This window comes from Equus quagga, chromosome 20 (genome assembly GCF_021613505.1).
Source record: "Equus quagga isolate Etosha38 chromosome 20, UCLA_HA_Equagga_1.0, whole genome shotgun sequence".
In the NCBI taxonomy this organism is placed as follows: Eukaryota; Metazoa; Chordata; class Mammalia; order Perissodactyla; family Equidae; genus Equus; species Equus quagga.
Genome location: NC_060286.1, coordinates 6,504,811 through 6,525,235, shown reverse-complemented (window position 1 = coordinate 6,525,235; position 20,425 = coordinate 6,504,811). Strand labels below are relative to the sequence as shown.

The following is a 20,425-nucleotide window of genomic DNA, read 5'->3' as shown; positions in this document are numbered from 1 at the left end:
GATCATTCAGGAAGTCTGCTTTGGCAAGAGAAAAATATCCTTCAATTTTACCGTGCAAAAAAGAAGAAATACAACAATATAAACATAGTAATATGGCCAGCTTTATAGAACCAATCATGCTTAAGTCCCTTTTTAAAATGTTGAACACAGTCTGGGGCTGGCCCGGTGGTATAGTGGTTAAGTTCATGCACTCTGTTTTGTCAGCCTGGGGTTTGCTGGTTTGGATCTTGGGTGTGGACCTATGCACCGCTCATCAGGCCATGCTGTGGCAGGCATCTCACATATAAAGTAGAGGAAGATGGGCAGAGATGTTAGCTCAGGGCCAATCCTCCTCAGCAAAAAGAGGATGATTGGCAGCAGATGTCAGCTCAGGGGTTATCTTCCTCAAAAAAAAAGTTGAATGTAGTCTTATGTACATTTTTGAAAGGCAAGGAAAGGAGGATTCTTAAAATTATAAACTTGGGGCTTATTTTAAATACTTGGAGATACCCTTAAATATAATCATCAAATACTGACATTTCTTAGCATGAATTTACATATTTTTGTGATGAGAGAAAAAGTGTTCAATCAAATTTCCTTTAATAACAGAACATAAGACTTTATAGTTCAGGTTTATCAGGGGAGGTGACAAATTTGTTCCCCCTTTACTGGCGTGTTTCTCTCACTGTGTTCTATTATTCCTGTTCCTACGCTTCACTCCGTTAGGGTTCCAGCACACTGAGCTACATAAACTCTCCAAAGGTTTGCATGGCAGTGACATCTAACAGCGTTAAAGCCATAACACTCTCAAACTGTTCGAGGTTACAAAAAAAATCTGATAGGAAATAACAGCCTTTTTTATAGTAATGTTTGACTCATATGATCACTACACTACATTCAACTTATGAAATACTTAAAGGAATTCTAGTAAAACAAAGATAGTTTGCCTATTTCTGGCTACTATTCAATAGTAGTGAAAATGGCTTTGAAATAAAATTGAATGCCTACTTTTTTAATAAACATGTCTGTTGCATACCTTTTGCCATGGATTATGTCGAATATCAAGAGTGAGAAGGCTCGTGGTGTGTTTGCATAACATATTTATTTCATCGCCAGATTTTTTCAGTTGATTCCAGCTCAAGTCTAAGTGCTTCAGTTTCATCGGTCCTCTAAACCCCTCCAGGGTTATCACATGGTTATGGCTTGCATCCAAATATTCAAGGTTATACTGCAACGCAGACAAACAGAAGTGGTGCTGAATGGATCATGGTTGGTATTTACATAGTTCTTTTCTCTGTGATTCTCTAGGTACTTTACACACTTTTTGGCAATCCTCAAAGAAAACCTAAACAGTAAGTATACTGCAATAACGGTATCAATGTGTGTATTCTCCTGAAGAGTTACAGGTATTTTATTTTAGTCATTCTCTCTTAATTCTCACTTCACTCTTGTAACATAGAGTGGCAGTGTTTGTTTTCATAGAAGAGAAGGCAAAGAGAAACTGGCAAGATAATTTGTCCCCAACAAACAAGGAATTACACTTATTAATATCTAGGCTTCTGGTTTATACCCTCGAACCCATAGCCTGGTTAAAAAAAGTCCATCTTCAGAGGTAGAAACTAAACTTATTCTATACTTTTCTTTTATAAAAGTGTATTATTTTTAATAATAATTTTTAAAAATCATTAAAATAACACTTTTATTGGAAATTTGAAAAATATAGTAAATAAATAAAAATTTTAAAAATAGAAAGCTTATATAATGTTACTGCTCAGAAAAAAACACTGAAGACGTTTTTTATTATATGCACATATATTTCTTCTTATGTAAAACAGAGCATATTATATAGAATTTTGTATCCTTTTAACATATTCACACACCCTTAAATATTCTTCAAAATGATTTTGCATGATTGCATAATATTCTAATAAGTGAATTATTGAGATTGTCTTAAACATTTTATTAGAGACATTTACCTTGCTTCTAATTATTGGTAACGTTTCAACAAACATCCATGAATGCAATATTTTAATTGAGACTAAATTTTTTCAGAACAGTTTTTTAGAAATGGGATTACTGGTTTTAAAGAATTCTGTATTGTTAAGACTCTTGATAAATACTGCCAAACAGTTTTCAAGAAGTTTGTACCAATTTTTTCTTCCAACAGTAGAATTTGAGAATGTTCATTTCCTTAAATGCCCACCAATACCCATACCTTATTTTAATTTACATTGTTTGTTACCAGTGAAGTTGAGTATCTTTCCATGTGTTTACAGTAGCTATCTATAAATTTCTTTTTTTGTTTATTGTATTTCTTGTCTTTGGAGATTTATCTAGTCAGATTGTCATCTAACTTATTTGTAAGAAGTCGTTAAGACTTTAATTTGTTACTTCTATTTGTTGCAAATAAAATTTTCTTTTAAGGTGTATACTACTCAGACCCAGAACAAGGAGGAGATAAAGAGAACGTTAAGCAGATATTTTGCAACATATTTTTTACAATAAAAATTAATATTACTATAGGTTAAAAATGAACTTTATTTCTTTACAACTTAATTCAAACAACTGTTCGAGTTCAGCAAAGAGTTAGTGACTGCTTGAAAATGCATAGTTCCTATTGTTGGAAGAGCACCCGTAATAGAGGTTCAGGTTTCACATGTTGAATGTACAGAGTATTTAAATCTAAACAAATTTCTGAAAACCAAATAGTGTTACTGACTTTTTATTCTCCTAAGTAAGCATAGTAAAACAGAACAAAAGCTGTCATTTACTATCATAATTTCTTGAACAAAAGGATATTTGGCAGAAAAAAAGTATGAAGGATATAATCTTAGAACAATCTTTTAAATGAAATTAATTTAACTTTATAAAAATTTACTACATGGCCCATCTCTTCCAAATTTTCATCATAGATTGGTGAAAACTTGCCCCAAATTCTGGCACTTGTCTGCAGGCTAACATTTGGGAACCAAACATCACAAAAAGATAACTGTCTTCTTTCCTTGAAAACAGGGCTGGGATCTTCATTTTTGCATTCTCAGGGTATAAAACAGACTCCATGAACTCAGGAAACATCCATGGGATGGTATTTTCAGTTTTGCAGCAGAGTTTTCTGTTTTAATATTTCTTGTACTTCAGTTTAAGAAAAAGTTACTGTACAGCCCAACTTGCAAAGATCAAAATCCTCAGTCTCTCTTTTAAATATCCTTAGGGATAACGGTTCATTCTCTAAATGTAGACTAGCTGTCTCTAGACAGCTGGAACGCGTTAAAAAGAAATTCCTCATTCAAAAAGATAAGACAGAAGTATCGTTTCAATAAAAAATTAGGGATGCAGGGACCGGCCCAGTGGTGTAGTGGTCAGGTTCGTATGCTCCACTTCAGAGGCCCGGGATTTCATGGGTTCGGATCCCAGGTGTGGACCTACACACTGCTTATCAAATCACGCTGTGGTGGTATCCCACATATAAAATAGAGGAAGATTGGCACAGATGTTAGCTCAGGGCCAATCTTCCTTACCAAAAAAACAAAAGTACTATATCTTTTAAGTCTCTGTTAATTTATAGGTTTCCCTTCTATGCCCTTCCACTCTCCATAGTTTATCTACAGAATTACTTGGAGCTTCCTACCCAAAGAGTTTCCCACAGTCTAGACCCTCCCGATTTGCTTACTTATGCTATAACTCTACGTGCCTTCCATCCTCCATATTTTCCGCAATTTGGCAACTGGATGCAGAGATTGGATCAGACTCAGGTTCTATTCCTCTGGCAAGACTATAGGAGACTCATAATGTCTGGTTGTCTCACTTTTCTGATGCCACCAGCCATTATTAATGTCTATATCCATGAACTCATTGGGGATCTAAAATGGCAATATTCTTATTCCATCATTTCCTTTTCGTTTATTAGTTGGAATACTTTTACATAGAGACATTTTCTCTTATCTGTTATTTGGTTACCCAGTGGTACCATTCATACAGGAAATGCAGAACAGATGCTTGATTATTTGCCTTTAGTTACCAATTTTCAAGATAATGAATTGCTTCCCTATGATTTACCAAAGATGAGAAATTCTTTTTTGTTTTAATATCATTAGGAATGCTGGGATGTAAGCATATTTGATGAGATTCAACCTACTACAATTATCATCACAATGGAACTTCAAACTGTCTCATCTTTAGTCAGTGGGAGCATCTTAAAGTTAGCTCCTTTGCCATGACCGTAGTGGTCTTTGATAGCTTCTTTGCCACCTGGTATGAAAGAGGTTCAAAACACATTTTACATATTTCCTGTTGCAGACATGGGATCAGCCATTTCCTCAAGAAGCCCTGGTTTGTTTTAGAGAGAAGTGGTATTTCAGGACCACAGTCTGGGTTGGTCATTATTCCTAAGTCTTTTCATTGGACAGAAATTGTTGCAGGGGAAGTGTGTGTGTGTGTTTGTGTGTGTGTGTGTGACTATATATGTATGTATAATTAAAACTAACCTCATGAATTAATATTGATACTTCCAATTTGGTTCAAGGCTGAAAATCGTTTAGTTTAACCTCTTCTCTGTTACTTACATCTATATCTTTTTTTCCTCCCACACAAAGAATTCTGATTCTCAAAGACACAAGGTGATAGAAATAGAATATTTAATAGTTAACTCATTTGTTTTATCCCTTATTATATACAATAGTCTCAGAAAAACAGCACTAATACTCTCATAAATATATTACTGGAAGGATTAAAAAAAAATTTTGGTATATGTTTTTTCCATTATTTCTTATTTAAAAAAATAATTAAAATTATCATACTATGTCTACATTGTCAGAGCATGGAGCCTTACACTCTGTACACGCTCCATGTCAATTCATTTGAAACTGTATGTTTAATTCTGATCACTAGTCCTTAGGTTGGTATCTCTCTAAACATTTTGATTGTCTAAAAAATATTCCAGGGGCCAACCCCGTGGCTGAGTGGTTAAGTTCACGTGCTCCGCTTTGGCGGCCCAGGAATTCGCCGGTTCGAATCCTGGGCATGGACATGGCACCACTCATCAGGCCATGTTGAGGTGGCGTCCCACATGCCACAACTAGAAGGACCCACAACGAAAATATACAACTAGGTACAGGGGGTCTTTGGGAGAAAAAGGAAAAAATAAAATCTTTAAAAAATATTCCATTATAGATTCTTCAGAAAGGGATTATGGGAACAATATTCTATCAGTTACTGCATGTTGATAACAGTCTATCTCTATCCTTTATACTTTCAAGGAAGCTTTACTAGATAGAAAATTCTTGGCTCACAGTTTCTCTTCTTGGACAGCCATTTTCTTCTGGCATAAAGTGTCACTGTAGTAAAGTCCAATTAGATTGTCATAAATTTTTTTCCTTTTTAGTCACATGATTTTTTCTTCGAGATGGCCAAGAACTTTTTTAGTTTCTTTAAATTTTAGCAGTTTTACTAGAATATGTCTTGGCATTTGTTGTTCTGGGTCTATATTTCAGATTCACAGTAAGCTCTTCCAATATGTAGATTAAAATCACTTTTTCTTTCTTTTGAATTGGAAGTTTTCATGAATTTTTCTGTTTTCTTGCTTTGGTTTTCTTCTTCAGGGGTTTCCATTATTCATATGTTGAATCTTTATCTATCTTCACTATGTATCCTTTCTCTTGAGTCCTTTTTTTGGTGCGGAAGACTGGCCCTAGGCTAACATCTATTGCCAATCTTCCTCTTTTTGCTTGAGGAAGATTGTCACTAAGCTAACACCTGTGCCAATCTTCCTCTATTTTGCATGTGGGATGCTGCCACAGCATGGCTTGATGAACGGTGTGTAGGTCCGTACCCGGGATCTGAACCCATGAACCCTGGGCTGCCAAAGCAGAGTGTGCAAACTTCACCACCACTCCATCGGGCTGGCCCATCTCGAGTCCTTTTCATCTCTTAATTTATATTTGATTTTTAAATTTTTCCTCCTTTTCACTTTCTATTTCTCTTAAAGTATTATCTGTTGTGTTTACTTGCTTTCGTGTTTGTTTTAGTCTTAATTTCTGAAATGATTTTATTGTTTTATTTCAATTTCTTTTCTGGGTTCTTTCACCTCACTTCTGCGTTTTTCTAATCCAGATGTTATTTTGTTTTATATCATTCTTCACATTTTTTTGCTTGTTTTGAAATAGCAGTTAATAGTCATGACCTGATTCCTGAGCGTATCTTCCTGGTGTTCTTTTATTGCCTGCAGCAGTGTCTCTCTCTCTCTCAGAGCTTTGTCTGGGATTTGACCTCAGTACTTTCCTTGCTGCTCACTTTTAAGTGAAATTAGTTTTTCTTAACTTTTAAAATGAATTGGGGTTAGGGAAAGCTTTTCTAACTTCACAGATGTCCCTCTTTCATAGTTTATACGTACTGTTTAAAAATGGTAGTGCTGATTTTCTAAGACTTCCTGAATCTATTCTCTTCCTCCACTTCAGCCTGAACTTCCTCTTTTATTTGTTTTTGTTTTTGTTTTTTTTGTCCTTATCCTGTTTAATTTTGACTTAGCCCCAGCACTTTGTTCTCCAAGAAGGATTCTGTTCTGGAAGGAAGCCATGGTGGGGCAGTTTTGAGGTTCACAGAGGCTGGACTGCTCCAGCTCCTTGAGGCCTTCTCACGGGGGGTTCTGTGCGCTCACCCGGTGGTGAAGGGGCAGACTCCTCCCAGCGTCAGCTGCTGTTCTCCGGGTGGCCCCAGGACTTCCCAGTGAGTATGAGGTGGCTATTCTGGAGCCCTCCTGTTCTCAGGTCCATCAGATGCTGCCCTCATGACTGCCTCTTTCTCTCACATAGACGTCAAGACCATGTAGGTCTTGTGATTGTTGGTGGTTTATTCCTACCAACTTCTAACGGGGCTACTTTGTCATGTAGCTTTGTTTTAAATGTTGTCCATGCGACTTTGGTTTTATCTGTTTACTGGTTTTATGTGGGGATTCAGAGACACTGAAAACCTGCTGCCTTGGCCTCCACATTCTCCAGGAATTGGCTTTGTATGTGTGTTCAGTATTAATTATGTCTATCCCAGCATTATAAAAGGTTATGATCTAGTTTAATCATTCATCGGTAATTTCGACCTTCTCCTAGTTTTTAAGTTTGTCTTGGGAGATCTCACTTTCAGTGTCATTTCTCTCAAGGATGTCTCTACCATGGAGAGTTTCCATACCCTTCTTGCATGTCTGAAGTTGGTTCTACGAGGTGGAAGAAAGTAAATGTATTGTCGTTACGTGTTCATCATCCTGGCCTCGCCTTGTGTATCAAAATACCTAATCTAAGACTGTTTGTATAATGGAAGGCCTGGGTTTCATAAATAGTGGAGAATAAATAACACTGTATGGTTTTCATAGAGTTTAAAAAAGCTAAACAAGACAACCACATAAGGTAAATTAAAATGTCCTAAGCTGCACGTCATTCACCTAAACTATCAGGAAAAGAGAGTACCTTAGAGAAAGGAATAAGAAAAGTTTTTTTCTCTGAAAATAGCTCTACCATAGTCAAACTTGACCAGAAAAAGACAAATATGTATGGCTATTTGTAATCTTAACTAGATTACATTCCTAATTTTTTTTTTTTTTGGTTAGGCAGATTGGCCCTGAACTAACATCTATTGCCAATTTTCCTCTTTTTTTCTTGAGGAAGATTGTCGCTGAGCTAACATCTGTGTCAATCTTCTTCTATTTTGCATGTAGGATGCTGCCACAGCATGGCTTGATGAGCCGTGTGTAGGTCTGCACCCGGGATCTGAACCCATGAACCCCAGGCTCCTGAAGCAGAGTGTGCAAAACTTAACCTCTACACCACCTCGCCAGTCCCAAAGATACAGTACATTCTTTTAAATGGAAAAACTAAACTTTATGCAAGGAATGCACATTTGGGTGATGGATCTATGGGAAAAATTGCAGGGAGAGGCTTACTGTAGAGGTCAGGATAACGATTTCTTAAAGGATGGGGCATATAGGAGGAGCTTATGCTGTAGGTGGCAAAGTTCTATTTCTTGATGCAGGCGCTGGTTACAAGCACATTCACCTCCTAATAACTTACTGTCACATGTTTGGAGTATGCAGTTTTCTGCATCTGTGTTTTATTTTACAATAAAAAGATGAAAAAAGGGGCCGGCACTGTGGCCGAGTGGTTAAGATCACGTGCTCTGCTTCGGCGGCCCAGGGTTTTGCTGGTTCACATCCTGGGCGCGGACATGGCATTGCTCATCAGGCCATGTTGAGGCGGCATCCCACATGCCACAACTAGAAGGACCCACAACTAAAAATATACAACTATCTACTGGGGGGATTTGGGGAGAAAAAGCAAAAAGAAAAAAAAATTAGAAAAAAAATGAAAAAATACATATGAAGAGTACCCCCTCTCTCTGACTCCCCTCACAACCTTGTAATCATCTTTAGAGACACATTTCTACATCAGATACTCGATGCTTGAGAGGTCTATATCTAGTCACCTTTGCTAATCCTAAACTTTGAAAATACACTTAGGCATATAATTTACCCAGTTCCCTTATCTGTAAAATGGGAATATTCATCCAATAAGGCTGTGAGGATACGATGATGAAAAAAATCTTTCTATTAAAGTAGAACAGCACAGCCACATTGCAAAAGACATGCTGGGCAGCGGGCTAAGTTCACTCACGACCTAAGGGCCTTGCATGACTTAAGAGCTCACTCTCCAAATTTGTGCCTAAGCAAAATGATAAGGACTGTTAATAGCAGTTTGGAACTGCTAGCAAATTATTAGAAAAAAATTAAATTAAAAAAATGCCAACAATCTACATACAGTCCTGGGACCTCCATTAAACTACCTTCTCTCCTCAGCTGCATACTGCACCTAGACTATCAGATTCTAAAAGGACTTTGCAACCAAAAGAAACAGGGAAGGGGGTTAATTCTAAAACCTAAAGCCAGCAAGCAAAGCATCAGCTCCCACCACAACGGCGGAAGAGGCAACGCAAGGGCTTTGGTTGCAGGGAGGTGGTGCAGAGACTGAACAACAGCTGAGAATGAAGACATATTCTGAAAAGGTAGGTCAATCGCCTGCGACACATGGCAACAGGGATGCTGAGTGGGAGTTCTGGAACCACATACGTAATTATTTTTCTTATATGATACATAACAAAGAAAACAAAAGCCAGACAAAATTCATGCCAGTGTGTACACGGGCACTGCTTATTTGTCACAAGTCAAACAAGATCTATGCATGTGACATTCAGGTAGGAAGGACAAGGCAGAGAGAAAGAGGAATAACATAGATAATCAACGGATGAGAAGAACTGACAACATTAGATGTGAAATGGCAAACTGGAAAATGAAGAAGAACAAATAAGGACTCACAAGGAGAAGAAAAATAAGAGGGGAAAAAAGAGCAGAAGAAAATGAAGAGGACACTTTCCAAAGGATACTTTGAAAACAAGTCTGGAGTAGTTTTAATATATTTATTTTAAAGTAGCTAGAAATCAGATATGACCACAGGCACATATTTGGTCTGCACATGGAATCTAAATTGAAGATCTACTTTAGAGAAAGTAACCCAATGGGTATGTGTGCTTTGTTCCCTATTTGGGCTGTATAATCTTAAATATGGTACATATGACGTCATAATTACAAAAATAATTTATCTAATAAATTAATAATTTTACTTTACTTAAATAACTTCAAAAGGGCAGTCTTACCAAGTGGTATACATCATCTAAACAAGTAAATTCGTTAAAGCTGATATTAAGTTTCCGAAGTCCAGTTAACTTAGAGAGATCTCTCAATTTACTTAGGCTGTTTCCATGTAGATTCAGACTCTGTAGTAAAATAAAATACACATGAAAGAATAAGGCAGATTATATTCTACACCATAATTAAATAACATTGAGAACTTAGAAGAAAAAAATCTAATGTATGATTATAAACACATTATTGGATAGCATCATTGGATTCGGTTCTTCATTAATTTGATCTTCCACTTGGTCTAAATTTAGCACAAATTGGCATGAAATACTTTTTAGAAAGTAGTTAAGTATATTCTTAAGATATTTATTAGGGCAGATCTATTTCACAGGCCAGGCAGTGAACAATGTAGGCCCTAAATATTTTGGGTATCGGCTAGGATACCTCATAAGAGAGAGGATAGCAAAGGCACACTTGGATTGCCAGAAACCATTGGAGGGCACTGGACTAAGGAGGAAAGACCGAGGGTGTTGAAGTGGGAGGACAGAACATCAAAGAAGGAGGTAGGGGAGTGTCTTAGACAATTTCCATATCAGAATTTGGCCCAGACTTTCCCTGTCTGCTTGATCCTGGGCTATATAGAAGTAAATGTTATTACATTTTTATATTTAGGGGAGACCCTGATGTTTACATATTTTTCTGCCTTTAAACCACACCATTGTGAATCAAGTGAACACTGTATTTATGCATAGTCTACAAAATAAAGCTGCACAAGAAAATATATTAATACAATTGACTACAGTATTCAAAACAAATGGGTATTATGATAAAATCAGGTGTCTACCTCCCAACCCTCTTCACTCACCACCACCATCTTATAGCCTATTATACTGTGGATATAACTAAACAACTGATCGGGAGAAACAAGTAAATTTCTAATACCTGTCAAAACTTAGTTGAAATTTTTAAGAATGGCCAATTTATGCAGACTAGTTTATTCTACAGGTCACGTATAGGTATCATCCAGATAGACTCTGTAGATAACGTACACTTAACACGTCCACAGCTGAACTCACCATCTTCCCTAATTACCTGCTTGGCAGCCTATATTTCCAATCCTAACTAAGAATTTTACTATCTAACAGATATTGTCGATCACCTCCTATCCCTCTTTTCCATATAAATTTGATTCTAGAAATGTTTCTCCAACCAGCCACTGCCTTCCACCAGCGCGACCAGTGCTTTAGTTCAGACTGTTATTTGTCCTCTGGACGACTACAATAGTTTCTACCAGATTTCCATAGCGCCAGGCAGTTAAATCCATCCACAAACTACCAAACTAGGTCTTTAAAAACAGACAGTCTGTTCCTTAAAGAAAAGAATCTAAATTTTTAAATTTGTTTTCTAAAATCTATCCTAATGTGGCTACAACCTCCTACTTTTCTGGTCTCAGCCTCATGTATCCTCGTATTCCAACCTCTACCTTCCACCATCACACACCCTGTGTTCTAGCCACGCTGAATTTCTGTGTTCCCTGAAGGCAGCACGATCTTTCAACACCATGTGCCTATAGATGGGGTATTTCCTCTGCCTGGAAGACACAAACAATTACATTTCTCATATCCTTCAAAAAACCTGCTCCACTCACCTCTTTCTGTGGAGCTCTCCCAGCAACTCCAAGCTTCCTATATTTGTTTACATGTCTGTCTCCTCCACCAACCTGATGTCCTTGAGGCAGGGAAAATAATTTATTCATTTTGAACCCCAATACTTACAAATGGAAGGGGAAAAGTCCCTCCGTTCTTGTGCTGTGGGTGTTGATCAAATTAATGCAGTCAGGTGAGGGTCACACGGAGGCCACAGTTCCGTGAAGTCTTACTTGCCTCCCTTTTTCATCTTACAGACCAAAGATAATCAAAAGACCTACCTTTGGTGCTGGTGTTTTCACTTTGATTTAATCTCTTTAAGCCTACAGGAATACATGTTGCAGAAGCTCGATCCAATCAGAACACGTTCATTTTTTAAACCTTTATTACTAAAGCTTTATTACCAAAAGTTTATTACTCAAATATTCTATCTTGACATTATAGTGCGGAAACAATAATTTCTCAGTCCTGGCAGCTGGAAGATTGCTCCTGTTATCACTTTCCTGCACATTTATGATAAAGATGGTGATACTGCCATGATATTATGAAGTTTTCCTTCCTCTCTAATAATAACTGGCCGAGGTGAAGACCTCTTTACGTCCTGGGTTGAAGATGTACTGAATGGTGACGATGCAGTTTCACCAAAGCAATCCCACAAACTTCTTGAAAAGGATGTTTTCTGAATATTTTCATAAGCAGACTTAAAACTATTGACCTCACTTATTATTTTTAAAAATATTTTTGCATTCTCTTTCTGTTTTACACCATCACTGGAGAAAAAACTGTCATCTTAAACAATGGATTTTCGTCTGTATGTCAGCTTTTAGTGAGCCCCTAGAAAGATAGTGTCATGTAAGAATAACTTGTCTTCTCAAGTGTTCTTATTAATTTATCAGTCAATCAAATACCAATTTGCTGACTACTACTGCAGGTTCAAGCAAACAACCCACTTTCTCTGCAAGAACCACTTGCTGTTAATAAAAACATTCTTTTTTTAAACAAGTAGCTAATGAGTATCTAACGTGTGCCAGGTACTGTGCTAGGTAATGGCAGAACTGCTGCTAGTCCATACGATGCTTGTGAGCAAATCAGAAAAAGGTGGCCTTTCCTCAAGCCACTTTCATTTCCAGCTTTTAGAAAACTGTCACAATATACTGATTGGATTAGTACAAGAAATTTTACCAATAGTTGTGAGAAAACTGTTGCAGTAAATATATTACTCTGTGATTTAAAAGGTGCCCCGTAGACGTGGCCCTCTTGTGCAATGCACACTGCACAGTCTGACGCTGCTGTCCCGGTGCTGGGGATCCACATGACTAAGAATAGCCACAGCCTCTGCCCCTGTGGGGTTTACAGTAAGGACACAGAGCGTAAAACAAAGGAATCGGACCTAGACTTAGAGGTAAGAAAAGGCTTTAATGGTTAAGTATATGTCTAAAAGATGTGCGGGAGTTAACTAGGAGAAGGGGGCCAGGGAGAACATTCCATGCAGAAGGACTAGCCAGTGCAGAGGCTCTGTGTCGGCTGCAAACAGGACGCATTTAAGAAACAGAAAGGAGGCTGAGAACAGAGAGCTAAAGGGAGGCTAATATGAGAAGAGTCTGGAAAGGTGGGCCAGCTATCAGGCCATGCAAAACCTTATAGCCATATTAAGGACTTTGGTTTTATTTTTAAAACAACAGAAAATCATTTGAGGTTTTCAAGTAGGAGTGGTGAGGGTGACAAAGGTGACACGATCATATTTGTATTTTTTTTATTTTTTTAAGTTTTTTTTTTAAAGATTGGCACCTGGGCTAACAACTGTTGCCAATCTTCTTTTTTTTTCCCCCCCCAAAGATTGGCACCTGGGCTAACAACTGTTGCCAACCTTTTTTTTTTTTTCTTTTTTCTGCTTTGTCTCCCCAAACCCCCCTGTACACAGTTGTATATCTTAGTTGCATGTCCTTCTAGTTGTGGGATGTGGGACGCCACCTCAACGTGGCCTGACAAGCAGTGCCATGTCCGGCCCAGGATCCGAACCCTGGGCTGCCGCAGTGCAGTGTGCGAACTTAACCACTCAGCCACGGAGCCGGCCCCCATATTTGTATTTTTAAAAGATTACTCTAGCTTCAGCACGGAGAAGGAGTTGGGGCTCAAAGTGAAGCAGGACAGGACCTCTGTTGCATAGCTCTGGGAGGCACTCCCTACCTTGTATTGAGCTATATTCAGTTATATAGGGAATGGCGTCCAATGAGCACATTAACAGAACATAATGTGAATTGTGCCTCTTGGAGTTGTGCAATGTTGCGATGGTAGTGTACAGGGAGCCCAGTCAGAAGGCTACAGCAGTGGTCTAGGTCAGAGATAAAGGTAGTTTGAATAGAATGGTAGCAGGTTTGAAATGGACAGATCTAAAAGTCAACATACAGAGGTAGGCTTAATATCTCAAAAGAATTGTCTCACTGTAAACTAAGTTGCTTCAAAAAGTAACTCAAATTCTGTTGACTAATTTTGTAAAGATAAAGCTCCCACATTCTATGTTGATTAATCCTGGAAACTGATTTGAAACTTATCTGTCTTCCTCTTAATAATTTAAAGAGACCATGTTATTCAGGAATAAAATCCCTTGCAAACCAGAAGGCTACTGGCAGATCTACAGTGTCTACACTTAAAATGTGGTTAGTCTCAACTGAGATGTGCTGTAAGCGCTAAATACATTCCATATTTCAAGACTTAATATGAAACTATCTGATTAATGAATCTTCATATTGATTGCATATTTAAATAATACTTTGGATATATTATATTAACTAAATATATTATTAAAATTCATCTTATTTAATTTTTTAAAAACTTTTTTAACCTGGCTAATAGAAAAATTTAAACTATGTATGTGGTTCATATTAGATTACTATGGACATAACTGATCCAGTCCACATGGAAGGAAAGGGCTGGGCATTTTTAACTTTCATAGCATGATGCCTGACATCGTCATGTAGGTGGTTTAGGATCTTTAGACTTTAGACATGTGAGAGATTCTGATTCCAAATTCAATGTTGTTATCCAAAAACTTTATTCCTCATAATACTCACCACAATATGACTATAAATGTTAGTCTTTGTAAGGGAAAGTATCGTTTTATCATCCAAAGTAGTCAGTTTTTGTCTGGGCTTGATCCTGGGATCCATTTTTATAACTTGATCATCAAATTGCAAATCCTGGGAAAATACTGATCCTTCTGAATTTTTTTTGCTTTCTTCTAGAATAACATTGTTGAATGAAGAAAATAAAGAGTGAGCCTTGACCTAAAAAATGTATTAAAAATATTGAAAATTTTGTTGCTGTATTTATCATTTGAAAAAGAAATTGGCTATGTAGAAAAGATGAATTAACTTTTTACAGTTACATAGTAATATCTATGATGATCAGAATCACATTAGGAAATCTCTGAGAGTAGATTAAAATTGTGGGCTAAGAAAGGGTGTGTTCATCCCCTCCCACTGAAAATTCCTTAAAACTGGCAAAAGATAATTTTAAAATATTTTATAACAGTGGAGAAGGCACCAGTCAAAGACTAGAAGTTGTGAGACATAAATCAGAATGGACCGAATTGACGGACAGATAGGATCAGTAACGTAACCTACAGCTAAAACATATGCCGGAGATAACTACTTTGAAATGCAGATTCAGAGAAACTTGATGTTCAGAGTGAACAGGTAAAATATCAGGAGGATGCCCTAGGTAATTATCAGGTAATTAAGTAATTATGAGAAGGACTGTGGCTGAATGAGCAAGAACAACATGAACAAAGAGAAATGGCTCTAGAGAAAAACAAAAAACGTCCATAAGAGAATTTTTTAAAATTTGGGAGAAAAAAGCAACTATGATAGAATAGGCTGCTATAGAAAGGAACAGAGTAAACACTTCAAAGTCAAAATAAAAACAATTAGTGAAATAAAAAATATTCAGTAAATGCTCTGAGAAACCAAATGGATATGGCAGCAGATCAAATTATCAATGTGGAAGCTAATATTGAAGAAATCTTTCAGAACATAGAATTTAAAAGTGGAGATGTAAAATATGAGAGAAAAAAAATTAGAAGACATGGAGGATCAATTCAGAATGTCCAATCTTTAACTAACAGAGGTTCCAGAGCACTTAACAAGAATGAAAGAGAAGAAATAATCAAGGAGTTAAGAGAAGAAAACTTCCAAGAAGTGAAGAAAGAACTGAATCTTTAGATCAAAAGAGCTCCTGAAGTGGCAAGCAGAAGGATGATGCAGCTGAGGTCTTTGCTGACATCACTGGACAGTCACAACAGCCAGAACTGCCCACCTCTCGACTTCTTGCTATTTGAGTTATTCTGCTGACTGTTTGTCTGGGTTTCTGTGTCTTTTGCTGAGAGCACACTTGACTGAGACAATCTCATTCATAAAAACAATATAAAATATAAATGCCCAGAACTATGCTTAACAACAAATGTTTACGACCTGCAAAAGGGGACTTGAATAAATGGAATAACTTATCATGTTCTTGGATGAGAGGCCCAATACTGCAAAGTGGTCAGTTTGCCCCAAATTAAGGTTTTTTAATTGAAGTATAGTTGACATATAATATTATGTTAATTTCAGGCATAGTGATTTGACATTTGTATACATTACGAAATGATCACCACAATAAGTCTAGCAACCATCTGTCGCCACACAAAGTTATTACAACAAATAACAAGTGATGGCAAGGATGTGGAGAAGAGGGGATCCTCATGCACTGTTGGTAGGAATGTAAACTGGTGTAGCCACTATGGAAAGGAGTATGGAGGTCTCTCAAAAATTAAGAATAGAATTATCATATGATCCAGCAATTCTACTTATGGGTATTTACCCAAAGAAAAAACCCTCACTAATTCAAAAAGACACATGCACCCAAGTTAAGTTTTAAATTCAATACAATCTCAATCAAATCCTAATAGGATTTACAAATAGAACTTAAGCTGATTCTAAATTTTATTTGGAAGAGAAAATGTTCAAGAATAGCTGAGAAAATTTTTTAAAAAACAAGTGGGGACAGAGAAAGGGAATCTGCCTATCACATATCAAAACATATCATCAAGGTTGTAAGAACCAAAATAATGTGGTAGAGGTCCAAGCTTGGACAAAGAGATCAATGGAACAGGACAGAAGAACCTAAAAAAGAACCTCTTATATATGAAAATAATTTTAATGATAAAGATGGTATTTCAAAATAGAGCAAAAAAGATGATGCTTGGTCAAGTAGCTATTTTCAAGAAAAAATTATTTGATCTCTCTACCTCACACAATATAAAACAATATCTCACACAATATAAAACAATATCTAGATGGAATTAAAAACCTAAAAGTTTCAGGACAACCTATATAAGTATTGGAAGAAAATAAAAGAGAATATTTATACAGGCCTTCTGAAATGAGATATAAAATCCAAAATCCATACCAGAAAAGATGGAGAGACCTGACCTCTTAAAAATTGACTTGTAAATTACAAATTAAAATGACAAATAAATGCTTTGCTACAAATAAAAATTAAAAGACAAGTGACAGATAATATTTGCAATACATATATATATACACACTTTACAAAGGATTAGTATCCAGAATGCATATGAGGATTTCTCCAATCAATACGAAAAAGATAGAGCCCAAGAGAAAATGGTCAAGGGATGGTCAAGCAGGTGATTCACAAAACTATAAATAATCTATAAGCATATGAAAGAACATATGCTTTATTTGCCCATTAGAGTGGAAAAAAAAGATTCATAATATCTTGTGTCGGTAAAGATGCAAAGACACAAGCACTGTCACATACTGTTGGAAATTTGTAAAATGGTCAAAGCTTTGTGGAGAGTACTGGCAAAATCTATCAAAATTTAACATGTATATATCCTCTGATTATCCAATTCTTCTACAAATCTATCTTCCAGAGAAGCTTCCATATTTGTACAAAGATGCATCTACAATAATGTTCACTGAAATACTGTTTTAAATAGTAAGAAAACTAGAAACAACCTATATGTTTCATCAACAGGGGAAGGGTCAAATAAATCAGGGTATTACTGAATAGTATGCAGCCACCAAAAGAAAGAAGTATACACCCATATGTACTGAAGTGGAAATATGTCCAGAACATATTACTAAATGCAAAAAAAGTCACAGAATACTTAGAACTTGATTCTATTATGTAAAATGGATATGTTGTTATATATGTAAATGCATAGAGAAAAGATCGAAAGCAAACCCATAAAGCTGTTAGCAGTGGACGTGTTCACAAAAGGGAGTGGTGGTAGGGCTGAAGTGAAAGCAGATTGACATGATTATTCTATGTTCTTCAGTATAGTTTGAATCTTTTCCAGTGAGACTACAACCATATATTACTCATGTAATATATTTGCATAATGAAAATATGTAGGTGTCATAATGATTTGTTTTGAAAACTAAGTCCTTCACAGAATAACCGTTACATATACATAGTATATATACACTGTATACTATACATACTGTATAGACTTGACATCACATTATTGGATTCAAATTACTGTTCTGTTCTCACTTGAGAAATTCCAGTTTAAAAAAGTACATTCATACCACTGTAATATACTCAAATTCCACGATGTATTCTGGCAAAACAAGGTCATGATCAAAGACAAACCACTTGCACTGCCGAAAGCTACAGTCACAGTTTCTTTGTCCCATGATGGAATCTAGAGCAAAATCAGAAACAAAAACAAGCACAACAAACACTCTTCAAAATGAAACATCATATATTTTGCTCATTCTTACGTAGATTAATAAACAACCAACTCAGTAAGTTCCAATTATTATGCTATTGAGGGGTATTTCCTTCTATCTTCCCACCCCCGTAGTCAGTTTCCGAATTCTGTAAATACTTACTGGGAGCCACGCTTTCACTACATAGACTAGTAGGGTCTAATTTTATTCATATCCTTTTCCTTTTCATACTTTTTTCACTTCTCTATTCAATGTATGTCCACATAGTTTTGCCAAATGTACTACTCTAAAACCTTTGTTGTTAAAAATTGGGTGAGTTTTTATCTTTTGAAATACATATTATATGTAACATATAATATAAAGATATATATGATATATGTGTGTGTAAAATATAAAATAAAATTTTACAAAATAAAATACCTACACACACACATGTATAAATGTCACTGAAGTAGGGAATAGAAAGATTGAAGCTCAGTAGCAGCTAGGGACAGATTTTGTAGGAAAGTTGACAAACTTTGTTAGGTAGAGGTTAAACTGTAAGCATCTGTATTATACAAACATTTTGTATTCAGACAAAAGAAAGCACATTTCTCTTTATGGAAGACATACTTAGTAAATATTTTTGAGGAATGAACACTGAATTAACCATTGGATAGTTAGCTCGACTGATGGAGTCCTCTTCGTGAGCCTCAACACTCTGGCCAAGGAAAACCTTTGTAATGAGGAGGATGCCTAAGTATGAAAAAACAGAAATCCTTTTTAACAATAACTCATTTTAGTAATTTTCCAACATCACCTTCCTTATTGTCCCCAGGCTTGACTGTGTGTTCTTTAGAGGGAGAGCTCCTGGCCATCTTGTTGCCACTGTAGAGTGCACAGCACAATGCTTGATCTAAAATAGGAACTCAATAAATACTTGTTGAATAAATGAAATAGTTATAAAAGAGGATTCCTGGGATTATATCAAGCAAAGCTTTACAGAAAAGGAAGAAGGAATGAACAGAATAAGTTTGCAATGTTTTTATTAAGTAATTTAAAATAAGAAACTTTTGTGGTTATTAACTGGGTAAAAATTCATTTCTGTGTCGTCTGCACCTAGCATAGAGCTTAGATATAGGAGGCACTCAGTACATGTCTACTGAATGAATGAATATTTCTTTTCCCTTTAGATTCTTAAGGAACCTTGGGATTCACTCAATCCTAAGGATCTCTGGGAGTCACTGTATCCTACAGGGTAACTTCTAATCGCTAAGCATAAAACATTCAGATGACTTTTTTTTTTTTAATATGTAAAGTTATAAAATGCAATTTGAGAGAATCTAATTACTTTGGAAGCATATTCCAGGAGGATCTAGAAAAACATTATGAAGTATTCCGTAAGATGGGAATGGAGAAGAATGAGAAAAAGAAGCAAATGGTTTTTTCAAATAAGAGTTCTTTCTAGATTTAATAATCTGCTTAATTTTCTGATTATTATTAATTGAATGAAAGACAGCAAAACACACATAGTTTAGTTCAGTAGGAATCACTGTAGCAGAGCCATAGTCTGGAAGCTAGAATATCACTCTTACAGAATTACGTTAAGCACATTTCTGACTACCCAATCTTCACTAGGTCGGATAGTGAAGACTAAAGAATAAGTGTCACTTATTCCCTGACCTGATCAATTCTCCGTATTATATGTTCCTCGTAACATGCACTAATACTTCATCTTTGTAGCTTGTACGATAATTCTAGTTTTACACTTATTTGCGTGATTATTAATGTTTGTAAGCACCATAAAGGAGAAACTGTGTCTTGTTTGCATAGACTGTGCCCCTATCACCCACCAGGTGCCTAACACAGAGAAAGCATTCAATAAACACCAGTGGAAGTGAAGAATGAGCAGTGGACGAGGGTGGGCAGGAGAGGACACGATGAGCTGGTCTTTTTCCCCAATCTTTGGGTACCAGGGAACCTCTCCCAGAAGTGTCCTACAAATTGGCTCGTGTGCTTTTATTTACATATATATTCAAGATGCAAACAAAGTACTGATGATTGTGAACAAACTAAAATCCCCAAAGTTTATCTTCTTTAAGGCAACTTATAAAGCAATCTATACACTTCACAAATTGTCTTTAGCCAATTTTAGATTTATAACCAGATTTTCTTATCATCTTCTATCATGATCATTAAGGACAAATAAGGCCTGCCTTCCTGAGTGCTTTATATGATGATTATTGCGTAAAAGAGCCAAGTTCTCTTTTCTCTTTCCTATGAATCCGGGGTGTGTGGTGGCGTTGGTCGTGTGTGTGTGTATAACATACATATATGTTAAGTTTATTTTTGGGACACAGCGTAATGAACAAAAGCAGACTGTGAAAAGTGTTTGTTTCATATAAGTT

General features: G+C 36.3%; 1 protein-coding gene across 4 annotated transcripts in view; it reads right to left on the bottom strand.

Moving 5' to 3' along the window:
- The window catches only part of LRRC9 (leucine rich repeat containing 9), a 114,194-nt gene that overhangs the window by 44,711 nt on the left and 49,058 nt on the right, over positions 1 to 20,425 (bottom strand). For all 4 annotated transcript variants that reach the window (XM_046646985.1, XM_046646986.1, XM_046646987.1 and 1 more), the window contains 5 exons: positions 18,651 to 18,773; positions 17,895 to 18,010; positions 14,370 to 14,582; positions 9,667 to 9,786; positions 1,016 to 1,207 (listed from right to left, as the gene is read on the bottom strand). In XM_046646985.1, the coding sequence (XP_046502941.1) occupies positions 1,016 to 1,207; positions 9,667 to 9,786; positions 14,370 to 14,582; positions 17,895 to 18,010; positions 18,651 to 18,773 (764 nt within the window). The remainder of the gene's footprint in view (positions 1 to 1,015; positions 1,208 to 9,666; positions 9,787 to 14,369; positions 14,583 to 17,894; positions 18,011 to 18,650; positions 18,774 to 20,425) is intronic.